The sequence below is a fragment of the Periophthalmus magnuspinnatus genome, chromosome 10 (genome assembly GCF_009829125.3).
Source record: "Periophthalmus magnuspinnatus isolate fPerMag1 chromosome 10, fPerMag1.2.pri, whole genome shotgun sequence".
Taxonomy (NCBI): Eukaryota; Metazoa; Chordata; class Actinopteri; order Gobiiformes; family Gobiidae; genus Periophthalmus; species Periophthalmus magnuspinnatus.
In genome coordinates, this window is record NC_047135.1 from 9,163,505 (window position 1) to 9,181,254 (window position 17,750).

Here is a 17,750-nt window from a genome sequence, read left to right on the forward strand (position 1 = left end):
TTATTTGTTGTTAACTTTTGATATAAAGATTGTCTTAAGTTTGTTTTTTTGTTTTTTTGTTTTTACTTGTTACAATACAACAATGTGACTTTGCGGGTTAAATGTTACTTCAGTGCATTTGAACTAACCTGGTCTCTCTTTGTGCCTTTGTCAGTCAAATATACATACAGTACTTTTGATAGGATTTATAAACAGGTCTGTGAAATTACAAGGAAGACTGAGATTTTAGCATCTCAGGTGAGGTGAACCCAAAAGTTCATTGAGAATATTAAGAATTTTTTTTTTTTTTCCTTTTTGGTTTCTATTCAAAACAATCTAAAACTTGAAGCAATTAAAATCTTACACTACATATCAAAATAATTAAACACACACATGCACACACAAATGTACAAAACTTTTGTACATAAATTTTGATTAAAATTAAATGGGTCTCAACTCTTAGTTTGGAGATTTTACAAAAAAGTCAAAGAATAGATTTAGAAAAGCTTCAATTGTATTTTTTCTGCACATGTAAAATTATTTTTTTCTAATTTAAACGATAAATATAGACCTGGTTTAATCTTGTTTCAGACCCAATGAAGTCCTGGTTTATACCAGTTTTAGGCCAAGTTAAGTCCAAGCTCAGTCCTCATTGAGACCTGGTTTAAATCCTGGTTTAACCCTGGATTATTTTAGTCAATTAAGTCCTACTTAAGTCGTATTTCAGTCCTAGTTTAGTCTTGGTTCAGTTCTGACAACTTGTAAAGGCTAAAAACCTGTGCTAAAACCCTACATTCATGAGTTTTCAAAGTGCGTAGATCAGAAGTAGTTACTTCGTCGCCTGCCCCATGTCTCCTCCAATCTTTAGGGGCTCCTCACATGCCATTGTACCCGCCTCTGAAGCCTCGTCGGTGGGGTGGGGCTCTGACGCGCCCCCCCTGAAACAGCCCAGGGCCCCAGAACATTGGATGGTGTGGCCTGAGGAAGTGTCCAGTAAAGGGGAATGAGAGAGAGTGGGGGTGCAGGAGGTGGTGGGGTAGCGACTGAGGGGCAGACAGGAGTGAAGTGTCCGAAAAAGAGGTGAGGCGAGAAGAGAAAGGAGGGGGAGGAGGGGCGACTGTAGAGTGCTTGGAGAACGATCTGAAAATATAACAAGGAACAAATGGGGAAATCGGTTATCAATAAGATGATGATTTTAAAGTAGATAAGTAGTTCAGAAAAATAAATGTAGCCTGTACCCAGTGGCATTAAAGGATGGGTGAAAAGAATTTCCATCACAAGGGATTAATAAAGTATACTACCGGTACCTTACCCTCCATTTTGCCATTAAACTGAAAATAAAATCTATGACAAAAATGAGAAATAATTATTTGAGCTCTAGTGGTATAGCAACTAATAGTGGTACTTCTAAATGTTTTAAATGTTTTGAGGGGCTTGTGTTGTCACAAATTAACATTTTCAAACTTGATTTCATTTCTGAGGAAAAAGACCCAATTCTTGATACCGACTTTTTACCGATTTTGTCTGATCACCATGTGGTCCTATATCAATTCTGTTAAAGATCAAAACATTTCTAAAATTATTCAAGAAAGGTCATATGTTGTCCCATTTGTTATTTGAGTATCTAGTTTCAATAAGTTAATAGTTTTGTATGACAAATGTACGTAAGAGATAATGTTACCTATATTTGTCTGATATAGATGAACAAACGTTAAACTTAATATATTAAGACAGGATTAATATTCCTAACCTAGTTTTAGTATTGATTAGCACTGCTGTACCAATTTCTTCTCAAAACCTTAGTTTGAGAGAGATTCCCAGATTTCCATTTTCTGACTTCCTTCCAGGAATCACAAGGAATTCCTGGCTTTTCCCCCTACTTCTAAAGGAGCACCCAGCCACCCCATGGAGCAAACTCATGTAAACCAATTGTAATTTGGTATGGTCCAATTTTAGTTTGAGCACTTTTAGACCTTGGACACCTGCTTTCCCATGGCTTTTTTTTTTTTTTTTAAACTAAATCACCAAAATGTGTTAATTTTTAGTTAAAATAATGTAATGTAACTTAACAATGTAACCTCACTAAACATTTGGAGCTATTTTTATTGAAACTCAACTAAAAATGTTTTGTCAAATTTTGTCCTATATACTTTTTTGTTAAACATATAGATTTCTTGAAATACTGTAGCCATGACCTTAGAAAAAAAAAAATATATATTATATATATATATATACACACATGGGACCAGTTGTAGAAAGTGACTGTTTAAAAAATAAACTCCACATACTTTACATAGGTCATTTTCACACCTTCAGGGACCTTAAAGAGGCCAACCAGCTCTCTCCCCATGATTCCAGCCCAAAATATGACTTCGCCACCTCCTTGCTGATGTCGCAGCCTTGTTGGGACATGGTGGTCGTTCACCAACCATCCACCTGGACCATCCAGGGTTGCACAGCACTCATCAATGAAGAAGACTGTAGTCTTCATGTATTTCTGGGCCCATTGGAACAGTTTCAGTTTGTGAGCATTGGTTAAGGGTGGTCGAATAGAATGTTTATACATAACTGCAACTCTGGAGGGTGCTACACCTTGATGTTCGCAGGACTCCAGGGGTACCAGCACCTTCAAATACCTGTTTGTCTGACAGAAACCTTCCTTATTGTGCCTTTATCTGCACAAATCCATGTGTGCTCTGAATCAGCTACAAATCTCTTAATAGTATGATGATCAAATTTTCGTTAAATATCTAAGGTTTTCATACCTTCTCCAAGGTATTTAACTATTTCATGCTTATTGGCACTAAAGAGATCCTTTTTCTTTCCCATATTGTTTGAAAATGGTGGTCTGCTTAATAATGTCCTCCTTAAGTAGTTTTTCCTTTAATTGGACATACCTGGCAAAGAAATTGGCACAGGTGTCTGAGATTGATTTCACTGACCGAGAGCCCTGAAACACAATACTATCCATGAGTTTTACTGAAAAAACTAAAACATTTACCTTTATGACACATAAACAAAATTTGCATAATAATTTGGAACGCAGGGTATGATTTTGATTATGAAAATATAAGCTCTATTGAAAAGTCATATTTATTCAACTAGGATCAATAAACAAACACACTTCGAGGCTTTTTTTTTTCAATTGTGAAAAATTGTTAAAAATGTCATGCCACCTCTATCTTTAAGTGGGACTTGCAAATAGGTTAATTTATAGATTTGTGGTCTAAAAGGGTCTAAAACTGAGTGTATGCTGCCTCCAGTGATCAATCTAATTCTAGAGGCCTGTGACATCACAGCTTCTGCTCTTCATCAGAAACACTTGCAGGGGCAGAGCTTGAAGTGTTTATGTGTCTGATCAATCACCTCTTGGGTCCAGGCCCCGTCTCTCCTCCCTCCTTTAGTCCTCCGTCCACAGCCACAGTCAAGCTTAATTGGTCTCTGGCTGTGGGCCAGTTTAAAGTGTATATGACAAATTAGTTTCTTGTATTTAAAAAAAAAAAAAAAGTAAGTTTATAATTTTACTTCCTGGTTGGACATGGGCAACAGATGTGACTGAAGTAATTCCATAACTGTTACCTAGCAACCATAATGAGCCAAAACCTACCTAGATTACAATAAGACTAGCCTAATAAAATGACAACACATTTATTTTGTAATGAAGGTTTAAATTTGAAAAATGCCTTCCTTGCATGTAAATTGTCCCTACACTTTGTGAATAAAAGATCAACAGAATACCTCTACCTATGCCATCAAACTGCCACTTAACTGATCCCAACCAACCAAGCAATAATTAGAAAAAACATGAAAAGCTGTCATTTGCATTTTAAGCATATAGACCCACTTTAAAACATATATACTGCAAAACAAATGTTAGCTTGCCACACTGACTTGTTGGACCACTTTCTCTGATATTTGAGAGAAATGTATCAAATTAGAAATACATCATCATATCACTTCCATCTTCATAAAAGGGCTGATAGGACATTTGAGGAACAAACGTGCGCCGGTTTATGGGAATGCTGTATTGTCCGAACAGAAAAACCATAGGCGTCAGAGTGGAACCATGCACCTTCTCCACTACAGCCCATGGTCCCTCGCGCATGTCATAAATCACGACCCTTGCTGGACACCAGTCTAAGAGGGGGGCTCTGGGTGCAGACTGCACCACCTTCCTCAATGTACTTTGCAAGACTAAATCCTTGAATTTCTCTTCATTATAGGGTTGAAATGGGGGTCGCAATGGAATACCACCTTCTCGAACCAATCCAATAGTATCCCAAAGATTCGGATTATTCAGTGTCCAGTGATTTAGTTTACATCTAGTAGCAGTGGCCAGCTGTAGAACACCTGGGTTCTTTGAAATGTTTATTTTATTGGGGTCATCTTGCTGCGCGTTTCCCCTTCGTTTTCTCTTTCTCTTGGTTCTGCAACGACAGAAACCACAACATTAAATTAGCAGGAAAAGAGTAAGGGAATTACTGGGGAGATTTAGCAGCGGCAAAGCGTTAGTATGTAGCATAGCCATTAGCAAGATTTGCCACCACCCGCGAGCTATGATTTTAGTAGCAAGTAACCTAGGATCAAGTTGCAAGAACATTTCAAACTGAAATTGAAAAGATACACATAGCAGAATATTGAAGCGGACATATTATTTTAAATACATTTTTAAAAGCTTCAAAATCATGCAATAACATACACACACATGCTATGTTATGTTCCCTCATCATTGTCCTCACAGTTTTGAGGTCAAAATATGTCAGCTCCACACTGTATATCTAATTATTAAGTGCATAAGTGTATAAAGTGAGTGTCAGAAAGTGCATGATTAGCATGCTTGATATTGTTAGCTTTACAATGACTGCAAACTCCTCTCTGGCCTCTGAATGTTGTGAAAACTAAGAACTCACCCTGAGCACCCTGATCCTAATTATTCTCCGCAATGAGTAAGTGAGGAATAACCACTACAAAACATTTAAAATGAACTACGGTAGTTTTGTTTTTCACATAAAAACACAATTACCAGCTACAGTGCTTTTAAATACATGTATGAATCATGTATTTGGTTCATACATATATTTAAGTTCATTGACTGCTGACAATTTTCCCCAAAAATTAAGAAAATGCTGCTATATAATAGAAGCCCTGTGTCATGGTAATGGAAAGTTGTCGGTTTAAGCCCTGGACCAAAAGAAGAGCTTCCATTGTGGGGTTTGAGTCTGAGTGAGTTTTATCCTGTGCAGTATCCAGTATACAACTGCCCAATCCTTCACCAACATCCTGGTTTGAGATTGAGGGCAGCTCCTGAAAGATCAGACTTTGTGACAGTGTCCTTGGCGTATGTAAAGCCTTATTGACAATGTTTGAATACCACAGAAGCATAAGAAGGAGTCTGAGATGGCCATTGAGCCCAAGAGGCTTAAATGTTTTGTTACGCCATTCAGGGCCCAACGCACTATGTCAGGAACTGTGGCCAGTTCTGATGACCTGTGATTACCAGGTTGAGAATCAAATAAAATGAAATTTCTGTCCACAAAACCCAGCTGAGGACGCAAGGACAGGCACACAGCAGCATGAAGCAATGGGAGTATACTTAAAAACAATGGCTGCTGGCACTACAGCTGATCAGTTGGTTAAAAGTAAGGAAAAAGTCAAATTACTTTGATAAAGGATGGTCAAAAGAAAAAAAAACAAAAAACAGAAAATGTTAAGACATTATGAGGATTCTAGAATGCTGTGATGGCGGGTGAATGGATCCTATTCCAGATTACAGGAGCATAAAACAAACTGTATTTTAACATTATCAAACTGAACCATTTGTACATACAGTGAAATCCTTTATACAATTTAAACGAAATCATGTAATAGATCACTGTTCCTCCTCTATGTGACCACATTTATGAAATGAAACTTTCTGAATGATAAAGTCGATGAGCCTCATTCATGAAGCATTCTTATGAATAAATGTGACCTTGAGGCCTTCTTACAGACAATTTTTGCATTGTTTTCTTAATTGATAATGTTCTTCTAAAAGAACAAATTCTATGAATAGTCAAGAGCACTCATAAGAACAAAAAATCTACTGTTTTATGACATTACTACTCTGATAATGCAAAAAAAAAAATAAAATTAAAAAAAATTCTAGTTCCTCCATGATTGTAAGTGTAAGCGCCATTTCATTAAGTCTACACATCTACATAAATGATTAACAATTCATAATAATTCATTTATATTTTGGTTTAAAAAGCAATGTAAAAAAGTAAATATATGCAATTTAATGTTGATTTAAAAAAGAAAAAGGAATTTGATACATGATTTGTACATTTGATGGTGTACTACCGTCTACCTACAACTGTTGTATTCTCATGTAATAACATGTGAAGAAATGTTGTTCTTGAACTTTAAAATAAATAAAAACATGGTAGGAGCAACTCAGTGGTTTTACCACAGTTACCAAAATTCTTTAACCACGACAGCCCTAATGGCAACGAGATCAAAATTGCAACAGCTTACCTGAACAGAGTTGTAAACTGGTCTCAGGTTAAAGCAAAACTCTTCATAGCTACTCTCTCACTGTTTTTTACAATGCAGGACATTAATCACCTTGTGGAACTAGACAACCCAACTAACCCTGGAGTCATAGTTTCCAAGTTACCTTATACACACGTGGACAAAACTGTTGGTACCCATAGGTTAATGAAAGAAAAACTCACAATGGTCACAGAAATAATTTAAATCTGACAAAGTAATAATAAATAAAACATTCTATGAAATTTAACCAATGAACGTCAGACATTGCTTTTCAACCATGCTTCAATATAATTATTTAAAAAAAAAAAAAACCTCAAGAAACAGGCCCGGACAAAAATGATGGTACCCTTAACTTTTTTTTATTTTGTTGCACAACCTTTTGAGGCAATCACTGCAATCAAACGATTCCTGTAATTGTCAGTGAGACTTCTGCACCTCTCAGCAGGTATTTTGGCCCACTCCTCATGAGCAAACTCCTCCAGTTGCCTCAGGTTTGAAGGGTGTGTTTCAGCTCCTTCCAAAAACGCTCAATAGGATTTAGGTCAGGGCACATAGAAGGCCATTTTACAATAGCCCAATGTTTTGACTACATCTGCGCAGGTACAGTACGGCAAAAAAATAATTTAGCCAGCCACCAATTGTGCAAGTTCTCCCACTTAAAAAAATGAGAGGCCTGTAATTTTCATTATAGGTACACTTCAACTATGAGATACAAAATGAAAAAATCCAGAAAATCACATTGTCTGATTTTTAAAGAAATTATTTGCAAATTATGGGGGAAAATAAGTATTTGGTTTAATAACAAAAGTTCATCTCAATACTTTGTCATGGCCAACAAAGGGTATATAACAGAGGTCAAATGTGTTATGCAAGTCTCCACAAGGTTTTCAAACACTGTTGCTGGTAGTTTGACCTATTCATCCATGCAGATCTCCTCTAGAGCAGTGATGTTTTGGGGCTGTCGCTGAGCAACACGGGCTTTAAACTCCCTTCAAAGATTTTCTATGGGGTTGAGATCTGGAGAACGTCTAGGCCACTCCAGGACCTTGAAATGCTTCTTACAAAGCCACTCCTACGTTGCCCAGGCAGTCGCCCTGGTCCCTTTGCAGAAATCAGCCACAAAGTATGAGGTTTCCACCCTCATGCTTCAATATAGGTATGGTGTTCTTTGGATGCAATTCAGCGTTCTTTCTCCTCTGAACATGACAAGTTGAGTTTTAAAAGTTCTATTTTGGTTTCATCTGACCATATGACATTCTCCCAATCGTCTTCTGGATCATCCAAATGCTATCTAGCAAACTTCAGATGGGCCTGGACATGTACTGACTTAAGCAGGGGGACACATCTGGCACTGCAGAATTTGAGTCCCTGGCGGCATAGTGTGTTACTGATGCTGTTGTTACTTTGGTCCCAGCTCACTGTTTTTGGTGAGATCTTGCGTGGAGCCCCAGATCGAGGAAGACCTTGTAAGTCTTCCATTTTCTAATAATTGCTCCCACAGTTGATTTCTTTATACCAAGCTGCTTACCTATTGCAGATTCAGTCTTCCCAGCCTGGTGAAGGTCTACAATTTTATTTCTGGTGTCCTTTGACAGCTCTTTGGCCTTGGCCATAGTGGAGTTTGAAGTCTGACTGTTTGAGGTTGTGGACAGGTGTCTTTTATAATGATAATGAGTTCAAACAGGTACCATTAATCCAAGTAATGAGTGGAGGACAGAGGAGCCTCTTAAAGAGGAAGTTACAGGTCTGTGAGAGCCAGAAATCTTGTGTGTTTGTAGGTGACCAAATACTTATTTTACAGAGGAATTGACCAATTCATTCATTAAAAATCCTACAATGCCCATTCTGTCTCTCATAGTTGAGGTGTACCTATGATGAAAATTACAGGCCTCTCTCATCTTTTTAAGTGGGAGAACTTGCACAATTGGTGACTGACTAAATATTTTTTTACACTGCTCTAGAGGAGATCTGCAAGGAGGACTAAGGTGGCAGCAGCAGGTATGACAGGAGTTGTTGTGGCACTCCTTGTGTATGTTTTACTTCTGGACACTTTAAAATTCAGTCTAAACGACACCAGTCTCATATTACTACACTGCAACAACTACAATGGAGCTAAAAAATAACAACAGAGTGTGTGACTAAAAAGCTCCAATCATAATTTTACTGCTACACCAAAAGCAGTAAAAGCAGCACCAGGACATTGAAAATACCACAAAGTCACATGCTTTTAATCGCCTACTTTTATCGGGACACATCCACCTCCACCCGGGGTCTCCCAAAAGACTAACTGAATCTGAGCCTCCTGTCATCACCACCAGGGCAGCCGAAAACACCCTCCCTTTCCACTACGATGCCGGTGAAGACTCGCCTGTGGGCCGTGGTGAGCCGGTGCGGACTCTTTGCCCAGCGGGCCTGGTGTTGCCCGCATCGACCGGCCTGTGTGACTCCTCCACAGCAGTAGCGGGTTTGGCGAGTGGCCGGGGTGCCTGTTGCTGAGTGGGACACATGGAGCAACGATCATGACGCCACTTTCCATGGATACAACCACCTCAACTGCCTTTTTACCATCGTTCTCCAGCGGGTCCGTGAGGACATACGTTGAGGACCGGGAGCACATTGTGTCGGCTGTGGCTAGCGTACCTAGCAGAGCAGCTTATAGGCTAAAAACAGCAAGATGCACTGGAGGACACGTGACAGTGGACCCGACAACGCCTGAGGAGGACCTAAATGGGTTTGTGTTGCAAACACAGCCTGCATTAAATCATTGTCCAAATAAAAAGACTAGAAAGCCTGTAATGAGAAGGCACAGGGAGACAAAGAGTCACTTAATCAGGCTAAATCAATCTGGGACCATGGAAATAAACTGAAGGGGCCTTCAGTGTGCTCATATAAACATACGCAGTATGCTGTCCAAGCGTGAGCAACTGGATCACATATTAAGTGACTCTAACATCGATATTTTAGGATTATCAGAGACCTGGCTCCTGATTCTGGCATTATTTCCGCAAACTGCAAGGTGTTTAGAAGGGACAGAATCCGGGGAAAAGGAGGGGACGTTTTGCTTTATGTAAAAAATCACTTAGAATGCTCTCAATTTAGTGTACCAAAGGAGGTCGAAATAGAGAACGTCTCAGTAAAAATCTCTCTCTCTCCGGAGATGATTTTTATTCTGATTTGTGTGTATCCTCTCTCAGCAAAAGTAACTACTATGAGCAACTGCAGGCACTAATTAAGCACCACTTTACAAAACAGGTCCAACGAAATAATTGTAATTGGTGATTTTAATGTAAACTGAGACTGTAAGAAGGACAGAAAAACACTTACCACCATCCTTAATTGCATAAGCGTACCATGGACAGTCTAAATTTCTCTCAGCTCATTGAGCAACCTACACGAATCACAAGACATTCAAAAAACAATAGATTTGCTCTTTACTAACAAACCTGAGTGGACAATCAAGTCGTATAACTTTCTGACTGGTATTTCAGACCACAATTTTATATTATTTTCTAGGAAACTCATCAGGTCAAGGATCAGTAATGATTTTACTAGTAGTCAAGTAAGTACAGTAGTAATCTCTAAATGAATTTATACCCAGGAATCAACGACAAAATGTAGCTGAAGCATTATCTGTAGACTGGGAATTAATCCTGTCCAGAGATGATCCTCAACTCTGTAGCAGTCAACTCAACAAAACTGTTAAAGATGTAATTTCAACCTTCTCCACTAGGGGAAAGCGTAAATAAAAGACAAACTGTAATTTGCATAATAAAGTAACTGTAAGTCTAAGATAGCCCAAAGCTAAGTTCTTTATAAATGTAATCGAAAATGCAAAAGGTAATGGAAAAATAATTTGGCAACACTTAAACTGCTTGGCCGTCAGTCAAACAAAAATAACAAGACAATGGAGCTACATGTAAATAACTTCATTATTAAATAACCTATTTATTTAGCTACTCATTTAAACTACTTTTTCATAACCTCTGTAAAGGAGAACACCCAACACTTCACTCCACCTGCTTGCACTGATAATATCAGGGACCCTGATCAGGCTATGTTCAGGACCACTGATATTTCAGACCATGAAGTCGCCAAAGTAATCACAGGTTTAAAAAACTCAAAGGCACTTGATGCAACTTGTCTAAATACAATTTTTTTTTTAAGAATTTAAGGATTCTCAAACTTCTCACTGTTCACTTAGAAAACACCAAACCCTCATTACATCCACTACAGTTTGGCTTTTGTACCCATCACTCCACAGACGCTGCCCTGTGTGTTTTAACGGAAAACATAAAGAGCTTGCCGGATAGAAGTTACTCTGTTGGAGCTGTCTTCTTAGACTTGAAGAAAGCCTTCAACTCTAAACCACCAGATCTCATCTCCAGTCAAGCTCTTCAATGGTTTACTGTCCCACAGGAAACAGTATGTGATAGTTGATTATGTAAAATCTTCATTATTAAACAGTGATGTTGGTGTCCCGCAGGGGTCGATACTTGGGCCGGTTTTATTCTCCCTCTTTATCAATAACTTACCAAATGCATGTCCAAATGTATTCTCACAGATGTATGCGGATGATGCAGTCATATACACTCAAGCCAAAAACATTAAGCAAGCTGCTGATGACCTCACAGCTGCCTTATCGTCTGTGCATAACTGGCTTAAGGACTCGTGCCTCCTGTTAAACACGACAAAAACGGTCTGTATGTACTTTTCAAAATGTCACACTGAACTAAAGCAATCCAATGTCTGTCTTAATGGTGTAGAACTTAATCTGGTCTCAGAATTTAAATACCTTGGAGTCATCCTAGACCCAACATTGTCCTTTAAAAGTCACGTAAAAAAGTGTCCCCTGTAATTAAATTAATAATCAGAATTTTCGACATATCCAGAATAACTTAAACATGAGTGCTGCTAAAACCTACTTCTACTCTATGATCATCTCCCACATAGACTATTGTTTGACTACTTGGCCTCTTGTCTGCCCCACAACACTTAAAACCATTGAAAACCTCTATAAAAGAGGCCTAAAAATACTTGATACAAAAAACATTTCCCACTCTGTCTCACTGTCACGTTCTGAAAAAAGCATAGTCTATTGGACTTTAACAACATGGTCAACTTAAAAGAGCTTGTCTAATTTATAAGGTCCTAGACTCCCACACACCACTGCCTTTAAAAAAGTACATTGAATATAAAGACAATTTAGCCAGGACTACGCAAGCTACCACCAAAGGTGACCTGCTGATCCCCCACAGACACACCACCTTTGGTCAGAATGTATCATCTGTCCAAGGGGGGAACCTGTGGATTAGTCTCCTGGTAACCCTGAGAGAATGCCCCAAGTACAATTCTTATAAAGCTCAAATGAAAAACTGGTTTTGGTCAAACCAAACATGCACTCACCTATAGTAGCAATGTGATTTTAACTGTTCCATAGAGACATATTTGCATGTATGAGCAAAAAATGAAGGGGGTGGATGTAGAATGCAACTGTCTTGAATGGGTGGCCAAACTGACTGAAACAATGGGGCTGTGTAATGACTAGAATGTGCAATATTTTGTATGGTGCAATAATGAGAACTGCGCAATGAGTGTAATGTGCAATGAGTGTAATGTGTAATGAGTGTGATTTGCAATGAGTGTAATGTGCAATTGTGTGGAATGTGCAATTGTGTGGAATGTGCAACTATGGGAACTGTGCAGTGAATGCAGTCAATGCAGTCAATTTTAACTTGACTCTTTTGTGACTACAGCCCCTGGGACAACAGACAGAAATTAGCCTTTGGCTATGAACTGGTATGTTTACATTCATGTTGAATCATGTTTGTTCATTAACATGCATTGTGCCAGTCAAATAAATAAATTAATAAGGAGGAATGGGCCAAACTGCCAACAACAGTGTGTGAAAACCTTGTGGAGACTTACAGAAAACATATCCATCCATATACCGTAAATTTCGGACTACAGAGCGCACCTCAATATAAGCCGCACCAGCTAAATTTGAAAAGAAAATCAATTTTGTCCATATATAAGCCGCACCTGAATATAAGCCACAGGTTTTCATATTGTAAGATGAGATATTTACACAGAAAGATGGTGCACCGACACGCTTTTTTTTAAACTGTGAAAATTGACTGAAAATTGGCACCAACACGACATCAACACGGGATGAATACATCTGTAGGTTTAGAAAATAAAGCTGCACCAACACGGAAAATCTGCTTTTATTTCCTCTGAAAACTTTTGTCGTCTTTTTACATTGACCAAGTTGGATTCATTGATGCCGAGCTTACGTGCAGTGGCTCTATTTCAGGGGTCGGCAACCCGCGGCTCCGGAGCCGCATGCGCCTCTTTCAGCCTTATACTGCGGCTCTGCGTGGCTTGGGAACTGACACTGACACAGCTCACAGTCCTGCGTAAAGAGCCCTGATTTTCAGACACTGTGCGCACAGGGGTCAGGAGCAACTTTCGCCCGTCCCTAATGACACACTAATAAGCTCGTCCATAGATGTATCATGAAAATCCTGCTGGAAATCGCCACAGAAATCTAATTGATGTAGTAGCAAGTTTATTATCTGCTCTTGTCTCCGCGATGACGTATCACGTATAACACATCAGACACGACGCACAAAAGTAGAGCCACAAGCGAGTGAAAATGAGCCAAAACAAAAGTCTTTGGAGAGCTTTTAACAAAGGGGAAAAGGACAACTGAGGAGCCAGAAGAGGAGACTACGATCTCCAAGAAAAAGAAAGATAAATTTAACAGACAATGCCTACTTAAAATCTGGGTTTGTCGCTACAGGTGACTCACGCACAGTCCGCTCTGCGTAACATGCGGGAAAAGCAAATAAGGCAATGAAACCTTCACAACTGCTTTGGGACATGGAGAATAAGCACCTGGGATTAAACGATACGCCTTTAGAGTTTTTTTTTTTTTTTTAAAGAAACTGCGGAGCAGAGTAGACATAATCACATAATCAGCGCAGGGCTCCCACTGATGCAGCGGTTTGGTGAGTTGTATTTTTTTATGCACTTAAGTTATTTTTGCCATATTTATCTGCCACGTGTAGAAGGCTTGTCTGTGAAAATAAAACCCACATTATTCCGTTACATTATTGTTATTATACACAGTGTTATCTTCATTTTAGATGTCAAAAAGTATTTGCGGCTCCCAGTGTCTTATTTTACGTGGAAAGTGGGTCCAAATAGCTCTTAGCGTGTTAAAGGCCGACCCCTGCTCTATTTCCTTCTTTATCTTAAAAACTGCATCATATCCATTTCATGATGCGCAAAATGATCGTTCAAAAACTAGTGAATTCTTCAGAGCAGAATCTTTCCCCACATCTGTCTCACTTTTACATTTACAGCTAGAGAGCGCCCCCCAGGGGCCGTTATCCAGTAAAAATTCCATAAATAAGCCGCACTGCTGTATAAGCCGCAGGGTTCAAAGCGTGGAAAAAAAGTAGCGGCTTATAGTCCAAAATTTACGTTATATATATATACATACATACACACACACATATATATATATATATATACACACACACACACATATATATATATATATATATATAGAGATATATATATATATATATATATATATATATATAGATATATATATATATAGATATATATATAGATATATAGATCGATAGAATAGCCATTTTACCATTCTGCAACAGCATAAGTTGAAAACGTGTAAAACAGGCTCATTAGTCTTTCTTTATTTTAACAGTTTCACAAAAGAAAGACTAGTTACAAGGAGCAAACAAAATCTAAGCTTAGCCTCTACAGTAAGTTATACATTTTCTTGATGATTTCTTCTAAAAATAGTACCATGTGATCCAATAATACATATAAGCCACTTTTACACTCACTCTGTTGGTGCCTTAAACATACCCCTACTGAGTGTGTTTGGACATTTAATCGCCCATACTGGCCATGTGTGGAAGTTTATTAGTAAATACATACAATTTTTTAATGAAATGTAAATGAGTGTTGCGGCATTGGTAACTGGATGGTGAATTAGGCGTAATTGTCATTTAAGACCCCTCCCCGAACCGCCACCTTAACGTGGTGGAGAGGTTTGAGCACCCGAATGATCCTGGGAGCTATGTTGTCGGGGGCTTCATGCCCCTGGTAGGGTCACCCATGGCAAACAGGTCCTGGGAGACGGGTCTGACTAAGGGTGGTTCAGAAGCCCAACATGAAGAAAAACCCAACAAGGCCAGTTACGTCACCCAGACTGGCGTTACCGGGGCCCCACCCTGGAGCCAGGCCTGGGGTGGGTGCTCAGCAGCGAGCGCCTGGTGGCCGGGCCTTTCCCCACGGGGCCTGGCTGGGCCCAGCCCGAAGGAGCTACGTGAGGCCGTCCTCCCGTGGACCCACCACCTGCGAGAGGAGCCATGAGGGGCGGGTGCAGAGAGATCTGGGTGGCAGTCGAAGGCGGGGACCTCGACGACCGGATCTCTGGACATGGAGACTAGCTCTGGGGACATGGAATGTCACCTCGCTGGGGGGGAAGGAGCCTGAGCTTGTGCGGGAGGTTGAGCGTTACCGGCTAGATATAGTCGGCCTCACCTCCACGCACAGCTTGGGCTCTGGAACCCAACTCCTTGAGAGGGGTTGGACTCTCCATTTCTCTGCCGTTGCCCGCGGGGAGCGGCGGTGAGCTGGTGTGGGCTTGCTCATTGCCCCACAGCTCAGCCGCCACGTGTTGGAGTTCACTCCGGTCAACGAGAGGGTCGCGTCCCTGCGCCTTCAGGTCGGGGACAGGTCTCTCACTGTTGTGTCGGCCTACGGGCCAAACAGCAGTGCGGAGTACCCAGCCTTCTTGGAGTCCCTGGGAGGGGTACTAGACAGTGCACCAACCGGGGACTCCGTTGTTCTCCTGGGGGACTTCAATGCACATGTGGTTAATGACAGTGACACTTGGAGGGGCATGATTGGGAGGAATGGCCTCCCCGATCTGAACCCGAGTGGTGTTTTGTTATTGGACTTCTGTGCTAGTCACAGTTTGTCCATAATGAACACCATGTTCAAGCACAAGGGTGTCCATCGGTGCACGTGGCACCAGGACACTCTAGGTCGGAGGTCGATGTTCGACTTTGTTGTCATATCATCTGTCCTCCGACCGCGTGTCTTGGACACTCGGGTGAAGAGAGGGGCTGAGCTGTCAACTGATCACCACCTGGTGGTGAGTTGGATCCGCTGGCGGAGGAGGAAGCCGGACAGACCTGGCAGGCCCAAGCGCGTCGTGAGGGTCTGCTGGGAACGTCTGGCGGAGCCCTCTGTCAGAGGGGTCTTCAACTCCCACCTCCGGGAGAGCTTCTCCCTGATCCCGGGTGAGGCTGAGGACATGGACTCTGAGTGACTCTCCACCTCTATTGTCGATGCGGCTGCTCGTAGTTGTGGTCGTAAGGTCTGTGGTGCTTGTCGCGGCGGCAATCCCCGAACCCGGTGGTGGACACCGGAAGTAAGGGATGCCGTCAAGCTGAAGAAGGAGTCCTATCGAGCCTTGTTGGCTCGTGGGACTCCTGAGGCAGCTGATGAGTACCGGCGGGCCAAGCGTGCCGCGGCTCGGGCAGTCACAGAGGCAAAAACTCGGGGTTGGGAGAAGTTCGGGGAGGCCATGGAGGAGGACTATCGGACGGCCTCAAAGAGATTCTGGCAAACCGTCCGACGCCTCAGGAGGGGGAAGCAGTGCTTCACCAACACTGTTTACAGTGCAGGTGGAGGGCTGCTGACCTTGACTGGGGATGTTGTCGGGCGGTGGAAGGAATACTTTGAGGATCTCCTCAATCCCACTGTCACGTCTTCCGAGGACGAAGCAGAAACTGGGGACCCGGAGGCGGACTCGTCCATCACCCTGGCTGAAGTCACTGGGGTGCTTGGCAAGCTCCTCGGTGGCAAGGCTCCGGGGGTGGATGAGATCCATCCTGAGTACCTCAAGTCTCTGGATGTTGTGGGGCTGTCTTGGCTGACACGTCTCTGCAACATCGCGTGGCAGTCGGGGACAGTACCTGTGGAATGGCAGACCGGGGTGGTGGCCCCTCTGTATAAGAAGGGGGACCGGAGGGTGTGTTCCAGTTACAGGGGAATCACACTCCTCAGCCTTCCTGGTAAGGTCTATTCCAGGGTACTGGAGAGGAGAATCCGACCGATAGTAGAACCTCGGATTCAGGAGGAGCAGTGTGGTTTTTGTCCCGGTCGCGGAACACTGGACCAGCTCTATATTCTCCATCGGGTCCTTGAGGGTTCATGGGAGTTTGCCTAACCAGTCCACATGTGTTTTGTGGATCTGGAGAAGGCATTCGACCGTGTCCCTCGTGGTGTCCTTTGGGGGGTGCTCTGGGAGTATGGGGTCCGGGGCTCTTTGCTAAGGGCTGTCCGGTCCCTGTATGACCGGAGCAGGAGCTGTGTTCGCATTACCGGCAGTAAGTCAGACCTGTTCCCGGTGCATGTTGGACTCCGCCAGGGCTGCCTTTTTTCACCGGTTCTGTTCATTATATTTATGGACAGAATGTCTAGGCGCAGCCAGGGGCCGGAGGGGGTCTGGTTTGGGAACCACAGGATTTCATCTCTGCTGTTTGCGGATGATGTTGTCCTGTGGCTTCTTCAAGCCAGGACCTGCAGCAGGCACTGGGGCGGTTTGCAGCCGAGTGTGAAGCGGCTGGGATGAGAATCAGCACCTCCAAATCCGAGGCCATGGTTCTCGACCGGAAAAAGGTGGTTTGCCCTCTCCGGGTGGGTGGTGAGTCTCTGCCTCAAGTGGAGGAGTTCAAGTATCACGGGGTCTTGTTCACGAGTGAGGGAAGGATGGAGCGTGAGATTGACAGGCAGGGCGGTGCAGCGTCTGCAGTGATGCAGTCGCTGTATCGGTCCGTTGTGGTAAAGAAGGAGCTGAGCCCAAAGGCAAAGCTCTCGATTTACCGGTCAATCTACATTCCTACCCTCACCTATGGTCATGAGCTCTGGGTAATGACTGAAAGGACAAGGTCGTGGATACAAGCGGCTGAAATGGGTTTTCTCCGCAGGGTGGCTGGGCGCACCCTTAGGGATAGGGTGAGGAGCTCGGTCACACGGGAGGAGCTCAGAGTAGAGCCACTGCTCCTACACGTCGAGAGCAACCAGTTGAGGTTGCTCGGGCATCTGCTTAGGATGCCTCCTGGACGCCTCCCTAGGGAGGTGTTCTGGGCATGTCCCACCGGGAGGAGGCCCCAGGGAAGACCCAGGACACG

General features: G+C 42.2%; 1 protein-coding gene across 2 annotated transcripts in view; it reads right to left on the reverse strand.

The window, feature by feature from the left end:
* Positions 1-430: 430 nt before the first annotated feature.
* Positions 431-17,750, reverse strand: part of tasora (transcription activation suppressor a) — a 65,260-nt gene continuing 47,940 nt past the window's right edge. The window contains exon 29 of one of the 2 annotated variants that reach the window (XM_055224729.1): positions 431-1,119. In XM_055224729.1, the coding sequence (XP_055080704.1) occupies positions 855-1,119 (265 nt within the window). In that variant the 3' untranslated portion in view covers positions 431-854. Of the gene's footprint in view, positions 1,120-2,827; positions 4,407-17,750 lie in introns of those variants that run through there. The other variant, XM_055224728.1, reaches the window with a different exon arrangement.